Source organism: Bolinopsis microptera, chromosome 3, assembly GCF_026151205.1.
Source record: "Bolinopsis microptera isolate Bmic1 chromosome 3, MBARI_Bmic_1.0, whole genome shotgun sequence".
NCBI lineage: Eukaryota > Metazoa > Ctenophora > Tentaculata > Lobata > Bolinopsidae > Bolinopsis > Bolinopsis microptera.
Window position 1 is genome coordinate 4,376,146 of NC_087074.1, and position 18,894 is coordinate 4,395,039.

Genomic DNA, 18,894 nt, shown 5'->3' on the forward strand with positions numbered 1-18,894 from the left:
CTGTACACAGCGCTTATACCAGGTAGCTAATGGGGCTGTACACAGCGCTTATACCAGGTAGCTAATGGGGCTGTACACAGCGCTTATACCAGGTAGCTAATGGGGCTGTACACAGCGCTTATACCAGGTAACTAATGGGGCTGTACACAGCGCTTATACCAGGTAACTAATGGGGCTGTACACAGCGCTTATACCAGGTAGCTAATGGGGCTGTACACAGCGCTTATACCAGGTAGCTAATGGGGCTGTACACAGCGCTTATACCAGGTAGCTAATGGGGCTGTACACAGCGCTTATACCAGGTAACTAATGGGGCTGTACACAGCGCTTATACCAGGTAGCTAATGGGGCTGTACACAGCGCTTATACCAGGTAACTAATGGGGCTGTACACAGCGCTTATACCAGGTAGCTAATGGGGCTGTACACAGCGCTTATACCAGGTAACTAATGGGGCTGTACACAGCGCTTATACCAGGTAGCTAATGGGGCTGTACACAGCGCTTATACCAGGTAACTAATGGGGCTGTACACAGCGCTTATACCAGGTAGCTAATGGGGCTGTACACAGCGCTTATACCAGGTAGCTAATGGGGCTGTACACAGCGCTTATACCAGGTAGCTAATGGGGCTGTACACAGCGCTTATACCAGGTAGCTAATGGGGCTGTACACAGCGCTTATACCAGGTAACTAATGGGGCTGTACACAGCGCTTATACCAGGTAGCTAATGGGGCTGTACACAGCGCTTATACCAGGTAACTAATGGGGCTGTACACAGCGCTTATACCAGGTAACTAATGGGGCTGTACACAGCGCTTATACCAGGTAACTGAGTATGGACTAGGTAAATGTAAATCTATAAACTAGTTGACTGAGATGTGGCTTATCTTAACTGATGTTTTTATGATCGAGCTCTTTTACAGATTCGGTAAAAGTGCCTACGAAATGGCAGTAGCGTTTGACAGAAAAGAAGTCGTTGAATTCTTCCAGAAACTGAAGAAAAGGAGAAACTCAGTGAGTCTTGGGGTCAGTGGTATCACCTTCTAGAGATTTAGATCCTGTGATTATAGTGTGGCAAGAGCGACAGGGCATACCTCAATTAGGAGTTGTTATATTTGAGTCGACAGGACGGAGACAATTTGAAGAAAGAGAACGAATTGATAAGGGCTTACTGGCGGCTTCCAGGTGATTGATGGAGGCACCCAGGTGATTGCTGAGCCCAATCGCAACGAATATTGTGAAACTTTTACCGACGTCTACGATATTGATACCAGACTATTTGTTACTTTTGTATGGGGAAAGGAGCATGAAGCCCAAGCTCGGATCCCCAGATCTGAAAGGTAATAGGGTCCGACCTCTTTAACATAAACCTGAACCTACCAGATTGTTTATAACTTAACTTTTAGAACCATACTTCTCATTTTACCCCTTACTACTACGAGTGTCTAAATCAACATTAACACATAGATATAGCTTACATTTTCTCTGGACCATCATTCACTTTGCAGAGACTTTCTCTGCTGTTCTCGAACATTTTCTAATTGAAAAGAGTTGTTATAGCATGATTAGGAGTTTTTAACACTGCTTGCAATTTAATGTTAAATTATATTGTTCAATTTCATTGGAGCAATTGTGCCGAAGATTATTATGATTATCTTACTTGCAATTTGCAGTAATTTTAAAACATCAAAAGACATTTATTGTAAGGAAATGTGGTAAAATGATATTAAGTGTATCTGGATAAATTTTATTTCAAAATTTGATGAAGAGTTAATATGAGTATAAAAACGTTTAAAATACTATAAAAAATCACCACTCCCAATGGTTAGTTCGGGATTGAAATGCAACCCATTCTCATCACAATAAAATCTATCAAACAATTAGCTTATCGAACTGTTCGTTCAGGGCGAATTGTGTAAATCACTGATTGATTAAAAACATTTTAAAATTAGCAGTAACATAAAAGTGTCGAATTCAAGTACAATATCCTCGTCTAAAATAAGATAACAAACGTTAAAAACAATTTAATTTCACTCAAGTTTCTCACTTCTTTCCGGACAGGTTTTCTTTGTTCCCTGTCTTCAGAGCCATGGCAGCCAAATCCTTCAAAATCTGTTGTGCTAAATTGGAGTAAGTTTGACGGCCCTCGACTGATGTACCTGAACGTGTTCCGGCTTCTCCAGGAACGGTCACCTTCTTGCTAGCAGAATGTTGGGTAGGTGGGTCAAATGTGAAGGGGTCGACAGGAACTGAACTAAGTGACACAGGAACTGAACTAAGTGACACAGGAACTGGGTGATATATTGGAGTGTTTTGTCGTGGTGGAGGAGTTCTCATTTGGGTGACATCGTTCCTTATCGACGAAGTGACACGATTAGCAACAGGGAAGGAAGTGTGCTGGTTGGAGATAGTCCGTGGAGGAGAGTTCATGGTCATAGGTTGAGAGAAGTTACATTTCATAACAGGTGAATTTCTAGATCCTGTATTAGGCAGAAGGAATCTGGGCCCTTTCTGAGAGGACGTGGTGACAGACGAGGCCTGGTTAGCACAGAGGGACTGGTTCAACTGGCTGAAGTTTGTGGATCTCAAGAACTGGTTTATCTTAGATAAGTCGAACTTTGTATTAGGTTGCTTAGAGTTTGAGGAGGGGGCTGTAGGACCGGGGATGATAAGTATCGTCCCGGGTTTTAACAATGAAGTCTTGCTCAGTGCATGACTGATTCTTGGTGAGACTGTTTTGGGAGTAGGGTTCGACTTAAGTTGAACATTAGCTGGAATAGTAGGTTTTACTGTAAGCTTTTTAACGGACTTCTTGGCTGTCTTCTTTGGACAATTTAACACAAAATCTGGGTAATTTCTTTCGGATGCTGAATCTGTGGTTGATTCTTCAGTAAACCCACACTGATGATCTTGGTACGGCTCACGGCTCACTCCTGAATTAGCAGCACTTCCAGTCTTTTCATCTTTACCCGGTAAAGGATCAGTATTCCGTAAACTCTCGCCCACTTCAATTTCCTCGTCCATACTGTCATGAGGCTCACAGGCCTCCAGGACCACTGTTGGCTTCACCTCCTTCACCTCTGGTTTCACCTCCTCCTTTTTGTCGTCCTCATGAGCTTTAGATAATAAATATTCGGCTTGCTTTACCTCTTTTATGACACCCTTCTTTGCTCGAACAGTGCACTTAGAAGCTTTTAACGTATCAGTAGGCTTCTTTATTACAGTAAACTTTTTCGGGGATTTCTTACAGGTTTCTGTTTTTGGAGGAGTAACAGAAAGTTTAGTAAAGAAATTTTCAACTTCTTCAATATTCAACCAGGTGTCATTGTCGCTTTTCTCGGGCATAGATTTATTCATAGAGTCGTTTTCGATCAACTTATTGCCTGCAGAGTTAACAGATTTTCTCCTCGATCGCCTCACCGGGACTTCCACATAAGCGGAGTCCAGGCTGTCTTGCATCTTTTTAGATGGTCTTCGTTGCCTCTTACTCTTGACCTTTGGGATCACTTCATTTTGATCAGAAGCTGAGTCCAAAACAGAGTTAACCATACTATTATCTACTTCATCTTTTCTTTCAGAAGTCGTCTCTACTTTGTTCGCTACTACCAGGGATAACTCCGCTAGAACATTATTTGCGTGAGGCAGTGGAAGAGTTTCAATTTTACATGGAGTAGGCTCCGTAACAGCTTTAACATCATCTGACGATTTAGTAATGAGTGTAGTTTCTTCAGTCACAAGATCAGACTGCAATGGATTAGTTTGTACTTGAAATGACGATATATTAGTTACGCCATCAACTTTCTCCAGCAATGATGTGGGTTCGACTTGTGTTGAAGTGAGTTCATGATCATCTTTCATAGGAGTTATAGATTGGGTGAAAAGAGCATTTCCTTCATCAGTAACGGGAGTTGCCTGAGCTTCAGTATTTGTGCGAGGAGATGCTGGATCGACTTTTAAGTCAGCTGAGGGAGGTCCCTGATCAATATTAGCATGATCCGGATTTGGCAACGAAACAATATCAGTTTGAGATGGATACGGACATACTTCCATCGCACATTCCACCTTAACACTTTCTATTTTGGTAGTAAGGTCTCCGCCAAGAGTTGTGTCTGACCCAACCTGATCTGGAGAAGCAGTTCCCACATCAGCTGATGAAGGTAAAGTTCCTGATTCAACTTGATCTGACGGCACTTGAGATGCAAGTTTCTGTTCAGTTTTCACAGTAAGACTACGTCTCGAAATCCGATTCGACGAGTTTTCCATTCTAAGCTTAGCCTCAACTGCAGCTCTTCGAGGCTTCATATAAGCACCTTCGAAAGAGGACATCAAGACGTTGAATTGCTGAATATGTTTTAGCTCAGATTTTTTAACTGGACGCTTCCGAGCGGGGACAACTTCACCGGAGTGGTCCATAACAATTAGGGGATCAGGCTTCGTTTTCTCAGTAATTACATCGCCCTCAACGGATAAGACATCAGATTCGATAGGACAGTCCTCTTTCGTAGTGGTGCGACAATCACTAGCCTTTATATCTTGGTCCTCTTGGCTTTTCGCTAAAATTGTAGACGTCGATGAATCAGCAACAAGCGCGGTGTCCTGAGTTTCTAAGATATCATATGCAGGAACTTCAGAAGTAGAAATAGCCTGAATCTCGCTTAATTCTGTGTCAATGGAGTCAACTTTTAAACTCAGTGAAGCTGTCTGAGGTGACTTTAATTCATTGTCATCTTTAGGCGGATGATGGACGTTCTGTTGATCTGTTTCTAAAAAGTTAGTAGCAGTTTTGATCTTATTTCTAAGAGCTTTTGCTATTTCTATCGAGCAAGGAGTACATTTATCTTTATCGTCAGAGGCTTCAGCTTTGGGAAAGCCTTCTATCATAACATTCTCCGCAATCTTTTTGTCGGTGATTCCAACCAGGGAGCTTCCATCTTGATCTATACTTAAAGGAGATAAGTCAGACTTCATCTTAACTAAGGCATCACCATTATTGTGTATATGCTGAGTGACCCCTGTTGACACAACGGTACTAGAACCAATCACTCTGATCTGAGATTTGTCTAGTTCTTTGTTGTTTGTATTTATTTCCTTAGCTTCCCCCTTTGGAACAAAAGTAGAGACAGATAGATCAGCTGATACGTTATTGGATGTAGATCGGGAGATTCTTCTAGACTCTTGAACTTTCGGGTCAATGTTCAAATTGGGTTTTGCAGACTGTAGCACGACTTTTGGTTTCGATTTTATTTTGTTGAGATTTCCTCTAGTGGACTTAGGCTGCCGGAAAGTCTTTCTCTTCTGACCTGAAATAGAGTTAGTGATCAAATGTTAGCAGTATTGTTTTCTTAATTACCATAACGTTTTCAAATTATTCTTTTATTCCCGCGCAGAGGCAAGCAGAATCTGGCCAAAAAAATTACCTTTTAATTACTAAGTAACATAGCTCGGAAATATAGTGACCGATGAAAGAAATATACGTCAAAGTGAAGCTCATGCAGTTTGGGTAAAATGAAACTCTTGAATTTGCATTTATAATTAATTGAAAGATATATGTACTTATTAATTAAGTTTCCCATATTTTATGGTAAACATGAATCATGAAAAATCAAAGACTGTAAACCATAATATTGACAAATACAACTTGAAGAAAAGGTAAGTATAATTTTACAGCACAAAATACCCTTTCACAAAAAAGTTGAATAACCCACAATTTTAAAAGTTATATTAACAGAATAACTGTCCGGTTGATAAAGGAAGAAGTTTGAAGTTGCCGAGTAATCATCTACAGTGTTTTGGTCATTTCTGATAATGACAATTACAATCAGTTTTAAACCCCACTGGCACCCCAGTCCCCACTGTAGCAACAGTTTGTGACCTTCTGATTCACACATGGATGTGTTTCAAAGCGTAAGGCCTCACTCCTTTCTCCATCAACACATCTACTCCCTTATCTATTGGTTTGATAATGAAAGGAATAGCCAGTAAGCCACTGCCCGTAACGATCAAGCTTCGTTTGTTGGCAGGTACCTTGTGTAAAGCATTTCCCAAGCCCCAGCAAATCCTGTTGATAGTGAACCCTGGAATAGCTACTGAAGCCAGCCCTTGCCATATCAGCACGTCTGCGAACGTGCGGATAGGCTTCCCGTCAGCCAGATCCTTTTCCTTTCGAGATTTTGAAGTGGCATCAGCTAGAACATAGGAAGCAGAAACGAGGTAACTGAATCTGACGGCGTTTTTGTGAACAAGGTTCCTGAAAGCTTCGCCTACTTCGTTAGCGTATCCGAGATAACGTATGGGAGTGTCTCTATATATGTCTACTTCTTCAGGATCTGCCATAGCTGTTCAGAGAATAATAGGTCACTGTTTGTTATTGAAGCCCCTATTTTTAACAACAAACACTTTTGACAGCCAACTTTATTTGCCGCCAGACTCTACAATATTCTACAAAATTATATTAAGAGCGTACGTGCGCGCGAATCTTCAAAGACAAATGTCGTTTGTCGCTTGCGGCAAATAAGATGCGATGGATTTCAGGATGTTATTAAGATATAAGCGGAAGAAATTGTATGTTGTTACAAAAGCCTCAGACTCTACAATCCAGAAAACAGAAGTATAAGTTAATATCATCATCAAATAAATAAAAATTTCTGTAAGCTGTTACTGTTTTTAGTAAAATTAGTCTGTCAGAATCTTCAGAAATGTTTATTAGCAGTGTAGCCAACTTTAAAAGAACCAGGCTTTGACATTTAAGGTGAAAAGTAGGTGGTAACTTTATCAAGTTGTTAAAATTAAAAATATCAAACTTCAAAAGTCTAATATCTTGTATTAACAACCAAATAGATAAGCAGCAAAAATCGTTAAATTAAAAAGTATATGCAACGATGTATTTAAGCTAAGTTATAACTTTTTCTTGAATTTAGAAACTGCGGTTAAAAAACAAACAGAATCCATCAATCGAGAAACCATTTGGGATGGTTTGCAAAAAACTCCTTAGTGGTTCCATGATTCTTCTCAAAATTGATTTTAGAGCTGGCATGAAACAATTTCTCACAGAACTCCTCATCCAGAATCCAATGACCGTACTTCTCCTTCAACCCAGCCTTCTCCAAGACCTCAGTCACCACTGGAGCTATGTCTAACTTCGTTATCTTATACTTCAAAACATTTCTTTTGTGGAGTAGTTTCTGTCTACACTCGTAAATGTACCTCAGAGGAATATCTTTTGGGTTCTCCTCATCGAAGATTTTGATAGCCCGTTTAGCAACTTGCAGACAGTCATCCAGCAGTGAGGGTAACCGTTTGACCCACATTGTTATCCCAGATTTAGATATCTGATAGTCTGGGTATATCTCTCTGAATCTGCCGCTGGTAAAGGTGGTTCCCCAGCAGAGGGTGTGTATACTGATAAGGATCTTTAGGTCTATTCCAACAGGCTTCAGGGACACGTGCGCTGAAAATACATCTTTGCTACCTAGTGTTGAGGAGTGAGATGTTGTGGCAAAGACACGTGCGGAATTTGGCAAAGACACGTGCGGAATTTGGTTTGTTGGGATTTGACATTTGATATTTTACTGTTGCAAATAATGGGTATTGAATGTCAACAACTTTGTGTAATTTGTTTGAAATGGCTGTTTCTGTTAGGAACAGAACCGGGTTTTACCAACAAATTACCAAACGTTGTCGCTGCAGTAACAAATATTGTAATGAAATTAAAAAGTGGATAATGTACTCACGACTATCAGTTGATTTTCCAGCGGCTGAAAATGAAAGGATTTCAGTTAAAACAAAAACTAAAAACTTTGGATTTGGTGTGAAACAGCTATTAATTGTCAGCAATTATAGACACGACTGGTTTAGAATCAGATCGAGTAATAGAAACTACCAAGATACTCACGTTTGTCAGCATTTTCGTTCTCAGGGTCTGAAAAATAATCAATTACCCTCCATGCATATTTACAATATTAATTATATAAGCATGATATTGTGGGCATAATTATAACCTTATTTCAGCTTGATCATTCACTTTTTAATAGAATTAATTTTGTGATTGATAATTTACATGAAATAAACATCCCAAAATTCCTGCTAAATATCATGATTGTTAAAGTAACATACCTAGCTTTTTCTTCTTTTTCTCTGGTTGTAATGGTTCAACTGAAAATTTTAAAGCATTTTTAACACCAATTTAGGCTCCTCTGATAATAATAATACTGGATGAAACCTAAGTATAAGTAAAATGTATTGTTAACCAATGGTGATGTACAATTAAATGCACTAACTGCAATCAAGTCACAGGAGCATAGCAGTCAAGATGTTACATTTGTAGTACATTTGTAGTACAAAAACCTGTTCAATTTCATTGGAAATCATAAAAGCAGTAACATATATTTACTATCAGATGCTGAGAACTGATGTGTGGCGTTGAAGTTAACTCTCCACTTAACAGCTTGCTGAGCCAAATCCTCCACCTTTACTAGACTCTCCTCGTTCACTTCGAAGTCTTGCTCTGAGGTTAATGTTAAGATATTATTACATTACATTACATATTGGCTATGCCCCGCTTAATAGTTTAGCTCTTTCTAGTCCCCTGCTACACGGCATGTAAACAGGGATTGGCTAGTTAGAGGCGGTCCGTGTAGGCCTTACACTGTGCTTTCAGCAATACTCATAGAGCACATTATAATTCTTAGACGTAGTGTAGTCAGTAGTGTTATAATACCAAGGCATGGAAAATAGATATAAGGTTATTCTTTCCTCCAACAATAACATAACCGTAAGATATCTAAGATAAACAAATTATTTTTTAGGCAATTACAAACCCCCATTCTGAAGTTTAAATAGCTGCTCCACTATGTTGCGTAGAGATTTACTAAAGTTCTTTTGACTGGCCATGGAAGGGTTGGAATCACTCCCAAGGACGATAAGAGAAAGCGACTTGATTGCACTGAAAAAGGAGGAGGATTAGCATTTTATCACAAAAATGTGCAAATCTGGCTCTTAATCTTGAGTGATCGACATCCTAAAACAATGATTTTACACAGAAAATGTTAGGTCAGATTAAAATCAACAGACATTTAATTACCTGTTAATATCAGGCGTAATGTTGTTTTCCTCAGGGAAAAGCATCATGATTTCTTTGGCCAGAAGACCACAGTCGATAAATCCAAGCATGACTGATCAAAGTGGTCATGCACCTATCAGGAAGACTTAGTTATGAATCTGTCTAACAGATTAAGTAAAGCTTGGACAACTTGTTACAGAAACAATTGTCGGTAAGCCTTCTAAAGAACCTCTTAACCTACAATTTTCAGTAAGCCTTCTAAAGAACCTCTAAACCTACAATTGTCAGTAAGCCTTCTAAAGAACCTCTAAACCTACAATTGTCAGTAAGCCTTCTAAAGAACCTCTAAACCTACAATTGTTGGTAAGCCTTCTAAAGAACCTCTAAACCTACAATTGTCAGTAAGCCTTCTAAAGAACCTCTAAACCTACAATTGTCAGTAAGCCTTCTAAAGAACCTCTAAACCTACAATTGTCGGTAAGCCTCCTAAAGAACCTCTAAACCTACAATTGTTGGTAAGCCTTCTAAAGGACCTCTAAACCTACAATTGTCGGTAAGCCTTCTAAAGAACCTCTAAACCTACAATTGTTGGTAAGCCTTCTAAAGAACCTCTAAACCTACAATTGTCAGTAAGCCTTCTAAAGAACCTCTAAACCTACAATTGTCAGTAAGCCTTCTAAAGAACCTCTAAACCTACAATTGTCGGTAAGCCTCCTAAAGAACCTCTAAACCTACAATTGTTGGTAAGCCTTCTAAAGGACCTCTAAACCTACAATTGTCGGTAAGCCTTCTAAAGAACCTCTAAACCTACAATTGTCAGTAAGCCTTCTAAAGAACCTCTAAACCTACAATTGTCAGTAAGCCTTCTAAAGAACCTCTAAACCTACAATTGTTGGTAAGCCTTCTAAAGGACCTCTAAACCTACAATTGTCGGTAAGCCTTCTAAAGAACCTCTAAACCTACAATTGTCAGTAAGCCTTCTAAAGAACCTCTAAACCTACAATTGTCAGTAAGCCTTCTAAAGAACCTCTAAACCTACAATTGTCAGTAAGCTTTCTAAAGAACCTCTAAACCTACAATTGTCAGTAAGCCTTCTAAAGAACCTCTAAACCTACAATTGTCAGTAAGCCTTCTAAAGAACCTCTAAACCTACAATTGTCAGTAAGCCTTCTAAAGAACCTCTAAACCTACAATTGTCAGTAAGCTTTCTAAAGAACCTCTAAACCTACAATTGCCAGTAAGCCTTCTAAAGAACCTCTAAACTTACAATTGTCAGTAAGCCTTCTAAAGAACCTCTAAACCTACAATTGTCAGTAAGCCTTCTAAAGAACCTCTCATTTCATTTCAAGATACAAATATGGGTTATCACATAATGAGGAAGAGTAATATTATTATTTCTGGTAGTAAAACAAATTTTTTAGTGAAACAAATTTAAAATTTTATCCTTTATTTTACAATCATAATATAATAATATTTATAAGCCTCCGTTTTGAAAGTTTTAAATTTTTATATATCCACATTTCTATTTAAGATTCAATTTTATGTATTAATCAATAACTGGCCGCCAAAGCCGCGCATTCTTGAAGACAGGATTAACTTGTTTAATTTAAACAAATTTAAAACTATCCGTGGTTTTAAAAAATAAATCATAATTTTACCTAAATCCAAAGCCAGCTTTGTAAAATTTACTATTAGATCATAATATATCGTCAATTCTAAATATTTACAATGCAACATTTTATTAATCTATAAACAAGCGTACTCCAGCCCCTACATGCATCAATTTTGGTATCCTCAAGTAGGAAATCAATTGGGATATCATGTCATATTCTGAAGAAACAGAAAGATTACAATTTTCATGCACAAAATTTATAGCCTTCTAAAGAACCTCTAAACCTGTTAATTGAGTAGCAAAATTGCTCCATGTCTCTTAAGATACAAAATATGGGTAATCACATAATGAGGAAGAGTAATATTATTATTTCTTGTATCCTCAAGTAGGAAATCAATTGGGATATCATTTTATTCTGAAGAAACAGAAAGATTACAATGTTCATGCACAAAATTTATAGCTCATTTTCCTTCTTGTCGCTCATTCAATAGTTGTCCATTTTCGCAAATACTTTGTTATGGCAACAACCCAATATATGGTGATGATTACACTAACAAAACTGATTATGGCATTAAAAGTGATGCTATGCGGTACACTTGGGCCGGATACTATCTATTCGTCATTGCCTCATCTTTAATAGGAGACACAACCATTCTCATAGCATCCATAAAGTACAAGGCCTTAAAACTTCACCGAGTCATCATTGTTGTCATCCAGCACATGGCATTCTGTGACCTGATTGTATCTGCTACCTACGTTCTCCCAAAGATGGTCTCTGTCGTCTCTGATAAGTGGGTGCTAGGAAATTTCTTCTGCTACTTGTACTCCTATGCAACATATTATTCCAACCTGACAAGTATGCTTCTCATCTGTACCATGACAACCAGCAAGCTGCTCCTCCTGAAATATCCCCTACAATTCGGAACAACCTCCTTGAAGAAAGCGCACTTGATCTGCATGGTATGTTGGTTGGCAGCTCTCACCTTACCTGTAACATTCTTTCTTGTAGATGATGATGTTTCCTTTTCATATTTGAGCTATGAATGCGCTTATTTTTTCTCATCAGAGATTTGGCATTATTTGAGGCCTTTCACTGCAGTGCTATTTGCATTTATTCCAACATGCATAGTTTTATCAACCAATCTTTGTTTGCTTATCAAAGCCAGAAAAGTTGTTTCCCGGAGCAGGGAAAGTTTGAAGTGGCAGGGGATCGTGACAACACTTCTTACAGCCACAGTCTACTGCTTGTCTCTCCTACCATACGTTTTTTACCGTGTTGGGGAATCCATTGTTAGCGTAGATGATAAGAGCAAGAGTTCATTCCACACCACGTTTTTTAGAGTTGCACTCTCGCTCCTGTCTTTAAACACCATCAGCAACTTCTACATCTATAGTCTGACCGTGTCTAGCTTCACAGCATTTATCCAGTCGAAGATGCAGCTGTCTTATCAGTGCATTACCAAGGTGGAAACTTCCACAAGTCATGGTGAAGGTGAGGTTTCTTAAGATTTTGTATTTGTTTTGACAGTTTACCGTGATTCTCGGATTTGATCGTTCAAAGCTGGAAGTTGATAGGTTAATCACTGTCACATGAAAAAATAAGTGTCACAGTCACATTAAAATCCACATATCTACTAATATAGTACTATTTATGGCTAAAAAATTAGATATTTATACTGAGAGCGATATTCTAATTAAATAGCTACTGATTAAACATCAGTTTTTCTTTCAGGAAGTGCAAGAATTGAACTGAACCAAGGAAGGGCGATAACAGAACTGGAAACGTGAATGAAGGTGATCAACAAACAGCAGTTTGATTGTGACACAGAACATATGATGCGGTGACACTTAACAACTATCTGTTTTTTTAAGGACTCGTAAATATTCAAACAATATACACATAATATAGCAATGACCCTATATAAAAATTCAGTAAAAATGGTACAAATTTAAAAACTGAGGTAAAAATAAAACCCTTTGTAATAATATATATAAAATCCACTAAATCACATCACAACAAAAAGCAGTTTAGACCCCCATCCAACAAGCACTCCATGACCTTTTAGGGTTTAAGAGTGTTGATCAGGTTAAGGTCCAAATCACTTATTGCCGTGGGTGGAAGGGTTCTGGTACCTCTGTACCCCCTGATAGAGATTATACAGGTTCTGAGTAGATCAAAGCGCAGTCTGCGTCTGACAAATGACATCACATCACAACACTGTTGGCCTTTCTTTAGGCTGATCTTTTCAGCGAAATGTTTTAGGAACTGTGAAGCCTCAGTTGCCATTCCTCCTGTAGTACTGAACACCAGTGAACACAACTATCTGTTTGGTCTACTGAGGAACCTATTTTAGTAGATCCATTGGCACTCAACAACTATGATGACATTAGACATAGTATCTTGCCCTCCTGCATTGTCAAAGTTTTTTATAGACACAGAACATAGACCCAAGAGTGCCATATTTGAAAAGAACTTGTAGCGTAATATACGACATTTTAAGAACAGTGGGTCATTTCGATTTTCGACATAAAGATTAAAAAAGCAATACATTATTGCGACAATGTGGCAAATTTAGCTTAAGCGCTCGATTTTCGTTGTTGATAAAATTTTGAGCCGCGCACATTAATTTTCCTAACGAATTATTTTATGTTTTGATGACATTTGTGGATGATGATTAATCACTCTACACTCGACTGTCACGTGACTTTTTAAACACGTTCTCTCGGTGGCCCTGAATGACTATTCGAAATCATAGCCCTCTAATCTGATCCCAACCCTAACCCTAACCCAATCTCTAACAAAAGCATATGCTGAAACCCTAACCCTAACGAGAAATTAGACTAACTTCCGTATATGGTCATATCACGTGATCGAGACAGTTTTTCGCCAATATCTCGCTATGGGAGCATTTTAACCCTATGTCATGGGGGGTGATTCGGAATCAGCGTCCGAAAATACATCGATTGAAATTGATCTTAACTGTCGGGGGCCCTTTTAGAAAAATTTCGAAGATCGACTTATAGTGTATGTACTAAGAGCATCAACTTGCGGGTGAACATTTTATGTCTCAAAACCCAACATATTATACATCATTGGAAAGGTCTCATTGAGTAGAGTCGTTTGGTACCAAGTTTTGGGCAAATGGCTGTTCCTAGCGAAAGTTATAGCCCGTCAAAGTTCCAAAAATGACCATTTAAAAAATGGGGCGGGGCATCGTGTTCTTAAAGTTTTTGACGAATTTTTTTTACAGCATATTGTTTATCACATTTTTTTACACAAGATTTGCTGTATGCCGTAATTTTATTTTTCGATATTTTAATCAAAAATAATTTTTATTTGGATTTAAAAGTACGCGCTACGCCGCGCAGTTAGAAATCGCAATAAGGAGATTTAACCAAATTTTTTGTTGCGCAATTTTTTTTCTCATATCAAATTTACATGCTCATGTCGCATTTTCGGTTGCATCAAATTCAGCTGACGTCCACAACATGAAGTTTAAATGATCACACTGTGAAATTGGTTTGAAAGTATAATGCAAATATTCTTAGTTCTGGATAGTAATAGTATGTATACACTTAAATATAGAAGAATCCAGGGTTTTCCCTATACTATCCAGTATTGTCGACTAGTAAAACAAAGTATTTTAGTAAAACAAAGTATTTTATTTATTAGCAGTGCAATCAATTCATATGATATAATTATAAGAATATAATAGTATGTCACACCTATTTAACTGTTACGTTCGAGTAGTCGTGCCATGGCTAAATTTAACTAGGACCAGTGGTGTCGATTAACATTTTAAAAGGTGATTCTAAGTGACACAAATGGAAAATTTTAAGAAAAGACGGATCAAAACACAGATCCAAGGACAAGGAGACCCCACTGCAGGACCATACATGCTATTGGCTTGTGCATGGCCCAAAAGGTTCCAGTTGTCCAGGAAACTGTACGTAGCTGGTCAACTAGTTTTGAATTCAGACTAGGCTTGATGAGTTCTGGGGTTTCTAGAGTAAGATTTGATGGTGCCAGGTTTGTTCAGGCGGACATGGAAATTATGCGAGGAATATATAGGTATATAAAAATCATATCAATATAAAAATAGATCCAAAAATAGATCCAAAGATTCACACGGCAGTCAGGGAACTTCCAGACAGGATGCTTTTGAAACAGGTATAATTAGCGCTTTTGTAATTAGTTGTATGCAAGGGATGGGATGCTGATTGACTAAGCTGGTTCAATGCCCCAGCTATTTAGGGGGAGCCACTCAATTTCACGCCCAGGTGTTGTCAATTGCTGGGTTTCAAGTAAGATCTTTTTGATACGGCTCTTGATAATTGAGATGGGGGAGGAAAGGTCGGAAAAGACTGTTCCACAAATTTGAAGATATGGTTGAATTTACTGTTGTTAATGTTTATTGCTCTAGTCTGATGTATGCAATGGAATCACGATGATTGGTATCTATCTAAAAGCATATATAATGTGTAATGCAATTCATTATAGAATAAATGCAATTAGAAGTATCAATACCAGATCTTATCTTACTAGAAACATGAACTCGAAGCTATAATACTAAGAAAAGCTAAGCACCGTTACAAAGTGTAACACTCTACTCACCACAGTAGAGTTCAGGGTGACTTTGCTAAAGGGGAAAGATTGGTTAGAACAGTTAAGATCCTCCGTAGTCCTTAGTGGTTTTCCAATTATCCTCATTCTGAGTGTCATGATATGGATGCCCAGAGGAGGTGCTGGGATGTTTCTGCTTCTCCTGAAAGTGTCCACAATCTTGTGTCTCGAAGTTGACGTTGTTAAACTAGTGGGCTGTGATCAATCCTGACAGTGGCCATGTCAGCCATCTGATGTGAGTTCCAGAAAAATTAAAATACCTGTATTTATGTTTGTGAAGGAACATCTCAAGTGTGATTTTCCTTTGTCACTGAGTTTGGCCTAATTGGGAGAAAGGGTTCTGGTCCTATGGGGATGTTGTTGGATTGATCATCCCTTGCTAATTCGTCCGCTAGTTCTTTACCGTTACTCCTTCATGCCCTGGAACATCCAAGTTCTACTCGATGTGAATACCTATTGAATTGAGTTGGTCTGAGATTTTCAGAACAAACCCAGGCACGTAGACAGGGGGGGGGGGGCTAGTGTCCCCTAGACCGTAGGAAATGTCAAAATCTATTTTGCAAAATTTTCCGGGGCCTGCGCCACCCTAGCCCCCGCCAAGTGGCTCCGCCCCTGGGCCCCGCTGGGCCCTGGGCCCACGACCTCCGCCACAGCTTGCTTGCTGCGCAGCTGGAATGGACGCGTTGGCTCGCCGACAGGCCCCCCCCCCCCAAAGAAAAATCCTGGCTACGTCCCTGAACGAACCTGGAGTTAAAACTGGTGCTGTTAGGCGCTTTAAATGCAGCCTGGGAATCTGAGAGGAATTAATGATTGATGGGGATCCTAAGTTATCATTAGTCCAGATACTTGTCATGTCTATTTGTCTAATGCAAATAGTGGGTACTATTTTCTCAATGAAAGTAAAGGAGGATTGTCTGTCCTGTATTGTTACCATCTAACGTTGGGCTAACAAATTGAATCCAAAGTTTGAGTAATGCATTCGTTAAAATTTTGATGTCCTAATATTTGCATCCCTGAGGCATTGCATTGTTGTTTGTTCTGGTCCGATTATGCTTTAGTGAGCTATGCTGTCCACCAGGGTACTGTAGATCTAAGGGTTCTCCGTGTAATGCGACAGGCTATGATAGAGCATCTCTGGAGGATGTCCAAGATGAACTGTTTTCGAACGTTAAGAACTTCTGCTGTATAAACTGATTAGAACCAGTAATCAATTAAACAAATAATCAATTAAACAAATAATCAAAGTTTTAGCACATTTTACAGCACAAAATTTAAACAAATGAAAACATATAATGCTCTTAGTGGTAAATGGCCGTTTGTTCTGAGCTGTATGATTTTTTGACAATCAACTAGCGGGGCAAGGAATGTACTGGCTGGTAGCTTTTGTACACACCAGAACGCTAGTCTGGTTGATTAGTGACCAAATTAGAGGCGTTGATGGGAAGGCATTATAATTTGTGGGTGTAAGAGGGAATATTTGGCATGCATTATTCTAGCAGCTATTTTGTAACAAATGGTCTTTACGATTATTAAGGACGGTAAGTATTTTGGGTGTTCAATACTAAATCATGGCTAAATGTCTAAGTGGGGGTTTAAATTGAAGGGAGAAAAAGAAATGAATATTGGGTTATAATATTAATCATAGAAGTCAACCCTGATATAACTATTGTACTAAAAATTTGATCATAATGCATAGGGTCTTTATTAGAATTCAAATTGGATACAAAAATAGGATCTCTTTACACTACACTTACTCACTCACACATCACATTTAACTTGACAGAGGAATACGCTGGCAGAGTAAGTCGATTTGGTCATGAAATTTTGGAGGTCAGGTGGAATCCCTGCAGGAGCCTACGAAAATTTAAGGTTACAAATATCAAAGTCTTTATTTGTCCAGTCATACACGGCATGACAATGCTGGTTGGAAAGTAGTGAAGATTTCAGTTTGGATTTCAGGCAAGAAATACTAACAGAACAATCAAAGATTTTAAGGTTAGGGGTTATTATATTCCATATTTTCGTTGACCTCGTGTTATGGTTGTCTGGGGGATCCGGTTTATTGATAATAAGCATTGGTTTCCTGGAAGAACGAGAATACTCTTCGTACATAGACATAGGAGTAGAAAACTTCATGATCTTGAATAATTCTATGTAGCTATGGTAAGTATAAAGATTTTGTACAGTGAGTATCTCGTTGTTTTTAAACAGAGGTTTAGTGTGCTCCTTTTTATAAAATTTACTATCAAGTTTCTGGTCAGTAAATGGTCTGGTTCGAACACACGTTTTGAATTTATCCAGGTAGGCTGCTCTATCACCAAACAGGACCCTCAGACAGTACTTCTGTGCAGTGAATATTGAGCTTATACGATTTTTAGCTGCCCCACCCCATGCTGATATGCAGTACGACAGATGGGATTCAAAAAGAGTGTAGTATAACTGTCTGTGGAGAAATTCTGGGAGGGAGCAGCGTAGACGACACAGAGTTGAGGTGGCATGGTTAAGCTTTCGTTTTAGGGCTATTATATGTTCTTCCCATGTTAGATTTTCGTCAATGACGACTCCTAAAAATCTAGCTGACGTTACTCTTTTGATGGGGTAGTTGTCTATATTCATTATGAATTCTTCTTCAACGTTTGCTTCAGTACGTGACTTAGGTCTAAAGTGAATGTAGCAGCATTTTGACATGTTTATGTGAAGCTTGTTAGCCCGCATGTATGTTTGAAGGTTTGAAAGTAGGGCGTTGCTGCGTTCATATGCTTCTTGTGCAGTTTTACCAACAACAAATATGTTGGTGTCATCCGCAAAGGTGACAAACGATCCCAAGCTAGAGCTATTAGAGATATCATTTATGTAAAGTAGGAATAAAAGGGGTCCGAGAATTGACCCCTGGGGAACCCCAAATTTTATTGGAAGTAGGTCAGACTTTTCTCCTACAACATCAGTGTACTGAAATCGATTAGTTAGGTAGCTCTTGATCAGATCGTTTGCCACGCCATGGATGCCATACCTTTCTAGTTTGGTAAGTAATGTTGAGTGATCTATAGTATCGAAAGCTTTGCTGAGGTCGATGAATATGCCTAACACATGGTGCTTCAATTTGATGTGCTTAGATATGAGGTCAACAGAGTAGTTTACTGCATGGGAGGTTGAGTGCGATTGCCTGAAACCAAACTGAGTCTTAGATATTATTCCCTGAGAGCTGACAAACGAATAAATCCTAGAATATATGATTTTCTCAAATATTTTGCCAAATATGGACAAGGTGGATATAGGACGGTAGTTTTCTATTTCTTCTGGATTACCTTTTTTGAAGACGGGTGTGATTCTGCCAGTCTTAAGTATATCAGGGAATATACCATTTGACATAAGTTTGTTTAAGTATCTGCTGATAATTGGTGCAATAACGTGGGACGAAGTTTTAATAACGGTTATGGGAATATCACTGGCCTTTCCATTCTCGAATTCTTTGATTATTCTTAGAACCTCCTCAGGAGTGCTGTCCTCTAACATAATAGATCGAGAGTTACTAGGGCTAAGGAAGTCATGGAATGTTTTCATGGGGAGAATTGGAATACCAGAAGACAAGTCAGTTGTG

General features: G+C 38.7%; 4 protein-coding genes across 8 annotated transcripts in view; 2 read left to right on the plus strand and 2 right to left on the minus strand.

Moving 5' to 3' along the window:
- LOC134812863 (uncharacterized) overlaps positions 1–1,541 on the minus strand; it is a 40,118-nt gene extending 38,577 nt beyond the window's left edge. The window contains exon 1 of the mRNA XM_063820449.1: positions 1,481–1,541. The gene's annotated coding sequence lies outside the window, so the exon portion shown is untranslated. The remainder of the gene's footprint in view (positions 1–1,480) is intronic.
- LOC134812875 (fibronectin type 3 and ankyrin repeat domains protein 1-like) overlaps positions 1–1,765 on the plus strand; it is a 22,109-nt gene extending 20,344 nt beyond the window's left edge. For 4 of the 5 annotated variants that reach the window (XM_063820477.1, XM_063820475.1, XM_063820474.1 and 1 more), the window contains one exon: positions 926–1,765. In XM_063820477.1, coding sequence (XP_063676547.1) covers positions 926–1,049 — 124 coding nt within the window. In that variant the 3' untranslated portion in view covers positions 1,050–1,765. Of the gene's footprint in view, positions 1–57; positions 93–925 lie in introns of all 5 variants that reach the window. The other variant, XM_063820478.1, reaches the window with a different exon arrangement.
- LOC134812866 (uncharacterized) overlaps positions 1–18,894 on the plus strand; it is a 912,489-nt gene that overhangs the window by 88,373 nt on the left and 805,222 nt on the right. The gene's annotated exons all lie outside the window — the stretch shown is intronic.
- Positions 1,704–9,195, minus strand: LOC134812859 (uncharacterized). The gene is made up of 7 exons (XM_063820439.1): positions 9,082–9,195; positions 8,819–8,943; positions 8,392–8,505; positions 8,115–8,153; positions 7,894–7,920; positions 7,733–7,756; positions 1,704–5,302 (listed from the first exon to the last, which is right to left on the minus strand). The coding sequence occupies exons 1-7, from the start codon at positions 9,168–9,170 to the stop codon at positions 2,046–2,048; spliced, it is 3,675 nt and encodes a 1,224-aa protein (XP_063676509.1). The 5' UTR covers positions 9,171–9,195; the 3' UTR covers positions 1,704–2,045.

Excerpts from the sequence above, each read along its gene's own strand:
- LOC134812859 (XM_063820439.1), bottom strand. The coding sequence starts at position 9,170 with ATGCTTGGATTTATCGACTGTGGTCTTCTGGCCAAAGAAATCATGATG. Across the intron at positions 8,944-9,081 it reads ATTACGCCTGATATTAACAG|TGCAATCAAGTCGCTTTCTC; the intron begins GTAATTAAATGT and ends CTCCTTTTTCAG. Across the intron at positions 5,303-7,732 it reads TGGAAAATCAACTGATAGTC|GTCAGAAGAGAAAGACTTTC; the intron begins GTGAGTACATTA and ends ACTCTATTTCAG.